Consider the following 4,635-nt stretch of genomic DNA (forward strand, 5'->3'; position numbering starts at 1 on the left):
TGTCTATGATCTCTCCATTCTTTCTCTTCTTCGTCAAAATCTTTTTTTCAAGATGTATCAAGCATTGCAGATAATTAGATACAGAGCTGGCAAAGGAGTGAAAAGTCAAAACATTACAAACCTTTCGTCACGTGATTAAATGTTGCATCGGCATGAGGTGAAGGACATCTAGTCGCATGTGCTCTTTGATCAAGATAAATAACTGATGGGTTAATTCAAGTTCTAAGAAAACATTCCGCGGCCATTATTTATTTATGTATCTTACATTGTGATTGTGTACGCGAGCGATTGCGTTAGTGTGTTGTGCTCTCTGTACATTCCAGTCTCGAACTGATAATATAATAATTTTTAAAGCTTTAAACATTATTCCCAGAAAAAGGTAAAAAAAATTTTAATAAATCTCTGACACTTTGGTAAGTATAAAGGCAAAGTGATAGATAACAATGTACCTACTAAACTCCTAACTATTTAAAATTTAACTAGCATAAAAAACTGTGTATATAACAAAATGTTATTGCTGTATCACATATCAAAAACGGCTATAAAGGTTTTGAATTAATTTGTTTGTTGAAACAGATGTCCGTGTGACCGAGAGTTTAAATACAACAGTGAATATCATCTGAGACGTAAACACATACACACACACATCCTCTGAGGGAAGAATAGATCTTCAGGGACGACACAAAGGCAGTGGACACAGCTCTGTTTAGAAAAAAATTAGTCGGTTAGTTCTCTTTAAAGAGTATTCACGACCTGCTGGTCCCGTTTTTCTGATTCATTGAAATTGTACTTTCAAGGTGCCTACACTGACACAGTGACAGACCGTGAAGCTGTCACTTCAGTCCGTTCTGAATACCCGCGCACGGTGGCCGCCATCTTGTTGAATGTGACTCCGATAAGAAACTGGAGGGTTAGAGGTTAGTTCTAAGGAAATGTAGCACAGCTAATAAATTAGTAATAATAATAGTAATAATCATACTTGTTGATGGGTAGAGGCGCTAAAGCAGTAATAATATCATCATCACCATCATCATCAATCATCAATCAACAAACATCAATCACGCCCACCACGCCCACCAACACAACCCCCACCACCAACACCACTATGAGTAGTCATTACACTCCACATCGAAGCACTGATAACTAACATCTCATAACATAATCATTGTTTTGTAGTGATTGCATAATAGCAAGAGTAAGTAATACCTCTGTCTACAATTTCAAGAGAAGTGTTGTGAAATAAAAGTATGTCAGCGGTAATGCTATAGTGTTTATTGGCTGGGTCCACACTGAACAAAATGTCAAGATCGTTGCCAAACATACAGTAAAGACAAAGATTAACATTGGTAAACAGTATTAACGATGTAACCTTTATTTTATCTCAATTTGTTTTCAAAAATACCATCAGCCCCTCCTCACCAACACACTAAACTCTAAAACTACATCAACATATTGAGAAGAACAACTTCTATTTCTCCTCTCCTCCGGCTACCATTTCCGTGAGTCTCTCTTATCAAGCGGATAAGGCCAGAATCTCTTTTGCAATGGCAGCTTTCATCTGAAAAACAACAACATATAACTACAGGTTATAACATATAACATATAACTTGCATTACTTTTATCAAATGTAGTTACGAGTGGTCAAGCATCTAACTCACTTAAATGACAGGCTATATCTTACTTTAATCAGTATGATCAGCTTTATGTACTTCTCATACAGTTAGGGTCAGAGGTCACATAACCTAGAGGCTAGAGTTGAATGTGGTCAACGATATATGTATAATGATATAGGGCACCTTTCCTGATATCTCAGGTACTCATTCCTGAAAAGCAGCTGCTGAGTGGACAGAGGTCTTTATTTATCTTACTTTCTTTTTCTCTCTCTTTCTCTCTCCCCTTCCACATAACTATAAGCCGATTTTATTACCAGTGGATAGGTCTGCATGAATTCTTCAAAGGGAATTTCCCTGTCGTCTGAAAACATAAAATATATAGAAGTATTTCAGATTTTTAAATCATATAACAACATTAATGATAATAAATAAAGTTTTTGGGCTTTTTGCTTCCAAGCAATATGAAAGCATAAAATCACTGCAGGGGATGAAAACAAAGACGGTGTCATCTTGTATGTAGCAGCTAAGAACACATCGCTCTGTTAGCGAATGAATGAATATACAAGGGAGGCAACTACTGAGACCATCTGGAGTCGTTCCACTGAAGATTACTTCCCTTTAACAGCTGCTAGTACAGAAAATAAAAATTTGTTCCCTTGAAAGACTTCTTTCAGCTGGTTATTATGTGTCGGTAGCCTACTCACCGTTAAGGTCCAAATTGTCGAACACTTTGCTAGCAACTTCTCGAGATACTTTATTGTCATCCTCTCCATCTGTTTTGTCGTAAAATTTGAAGGAGCCCTGAAGTTTAGCTTGGGGTACATCGGCGGGTAGGTAAGCTTTGAATTCCTCGAGGGTCGCAAAGCCGTCACCTGCCAAAGAGATGTTTTTGTCGAACAGTTGTTGTGACCGTTGTTGTTTTGCTGCAAACACTTACTGTGTATTTTCTCTTTTATTCCCGCTTTCACAAACCAGAAATAGTTTTGTTACTTATATATATCACTTTAGTATACATGCATTGCTTTATATATATGTTGCATGGGATGATGATGATGATGATGATGATGATGATGATGATGATGATGATGATGATGATGATGATGATGATGATGATGATGATGATGACGACGACGACGACAGCAGACCAGAAAGTTTACCGTTAGTGTCGATTCTGTTGAAGAATTCGGTCACTTCGTTCGTTCGCACCGTGCCGTCGTTATTCATGTCGAGACGTTTAAAACCACTGCGAATGTCATCCAGGCTCATTCTGAAAGTAAAGAAAACTTTGGCCATCATTTTAATTATAGATGGCCGCCCTTGGTACAAAGAATGTCGTCGACAGTCGGCGTCAACAGTGTTGATGCTGCTGGTGCTGGAGTCGGTGTGTGTGTGATACACCAGCTTCAAGCAAGTTATTGAGTACAGAGTACTACTACTACAATTTCTAACACATTTTTTAAAATTTGTTAATCTGGCTACTCAAGAAAATATCTTTATGATTACCTATACAAGTTTTGAGTGAGATTTTCTTAATTTACTACTCTTCCTTCTATATTTGGGCAGGGAGTACTTAACCAACTTGAAGAGGCTAGCATTCTAGTTTTATTTTTTCTGAGTTTTTTTCTGCAGTCATGCCTTTTATTGTAGTGCCCCTTGACTAATGAGCTACTACTATAACAGCCAGACTTCTTGGACTTCTGTGACAGAGAGGAACTGTACTTTGTAAAACTGTGAACTTTTCTTGGACTTCCCTGACCTGGCATCAGACATTAAACTCTTAATAAAGATTTAATATTTTGTGTTTTTAACAGAATTTTTAGGAATTGTGTTGAACTCGTTTTGTAAGTGTCGGAAGGTGCGCTGTGCAAGAGAACTTCATCTTCAGTGAAGTGTAGATGCTTACCCACCAAGCACAGCGCCCAGAAGACCAAACAAGACAACAACCTTCATGATGAACTGTGCAGCTTAGTCTGCAACATTATTTGTAGTTGTCAGCAAAGTGTAATCAAAGTTCTGTAATTTCTCAAAGCCTCTGTTTTCATGTAGCTTGAAAAAGTAATTATTTTTCATCATATTGGCAAACATATTTTTCCAATGTTACAAACATTTTTCAAAATGCATTACTTTTTGCAGGAATTAGTAACTTTTATTAACCAAAAGTCTGCTATGTGACAGAACCTTTTACTCCAACTTTCTCTGTGTGCATGTAAAAACTGTTTTCTGATCACCACCTTACATTAAACTTAATATATTTACTTACGTGTCTGCTGGGATATGTTCAGAGAAGTCTGTATTGTGAGTTCGAGAAGCGGAGCTGAATGCTAGTGACTGTCAGTTGATCGTTGAACGTTAGAGCGTGACGTGTACAGGTTATCTGACGCTCTGACTCCAATGTTACGAGCACAAGATATGCTCCAGGCATATGGGTGTGTCATATTCAAAATAAGTTATAAGGTTTCGAATTAAATAAAAAGCTAAAAAAGGAAGAAATTGTGACAACGAGCAAAGAAGCCTGTCCCCGACAACTACTTATGTTTTTCTGTCACAAATCATGAATTGTTCGTTCTGTCAATATTCCATGCCGTCATAATATAAGGGGCCTCTACTCTCTTTTTTCATCGAATTTCCGACAACTTTTTCCTTCTCAGTGCTCTGCCCTTTGGTTGTTCCTCATGCGACTAAAGCATCTGTACTTATCTTGGCACTCAGCAAGTTGTGGCGTTACATTAGCAACATTTTGTTGACAGGTAAACACCCGACATCAAATAGCATGATACAATGTGCAGAATATAGTCTTTCGCTAGTCACCTTGACGTCAGAGTGTCAGATAACGTGTGCATGTCACGTGGTAACCAACAAGAAACAACTGATATTCACCTGCACTGAGCACAGCTTCTCGCAGACTCGAGATACAGACCTGATCGCACGTCTCCTAGCAACACGTATGTAAATGTCAACTGGAAAACAAACGTGGAAAAAAGTTTTGGTTAGACGAACTGCCCTTAGAGAAACACGCACAAAC

At 37.9% G+C, this 4,635-nt stretch overlaps 1 protein-coding gene across 1 annotated transcript; it reads right to left on the reverse strand.

Moving 5' to 3' along the window:
* Positions 1-1,347: 1,347 nt before the first annotated feature.
* Positions 1,348-4,013, reverse strand: LOC112575460. The gene is made up of 6 exons (XM_025257337.1): positions 3,874-4,013; positions 3,517-3,583; positions 2,771-2,880; positions 2,318-2,485; positions 1,928-1,974; positions 1,348-1,558 (listed from the first exon to the last, which is right to left on the reverse strand). The coding sequence occupies exons 2-6, from the start codon at positions 3,561-3,563 to the stop codon at positions 1,514-1,516; spliced, it is 417 nt and encodes a 138-aa protein (XP_025113122.1). The 5' UTR covers positions 3,564-3,583; positions 3,874-4,013; the 3' UTR covers positions 1,348-1,513.
* Between the last annotated feature and the right edge of the window lie 622 nt (positions 4,014-4,635).

The sequence above is a fragment of the Pomacea canaliculata genome, linkage group LG11, assembly GCF_003073045.1.
Source record: "Pomacea canaliculata isolate SZHN2017 linkage group LG11, ASM307304v1, whole genome shotgun sequence".
NCBI classification, from domain to species: Eukaryota; Metazoa; Mollusca; class Gastropoda; order Architaenioglossa; family Ampullariidae; genus Pomacea; species Pomacea canaliculata.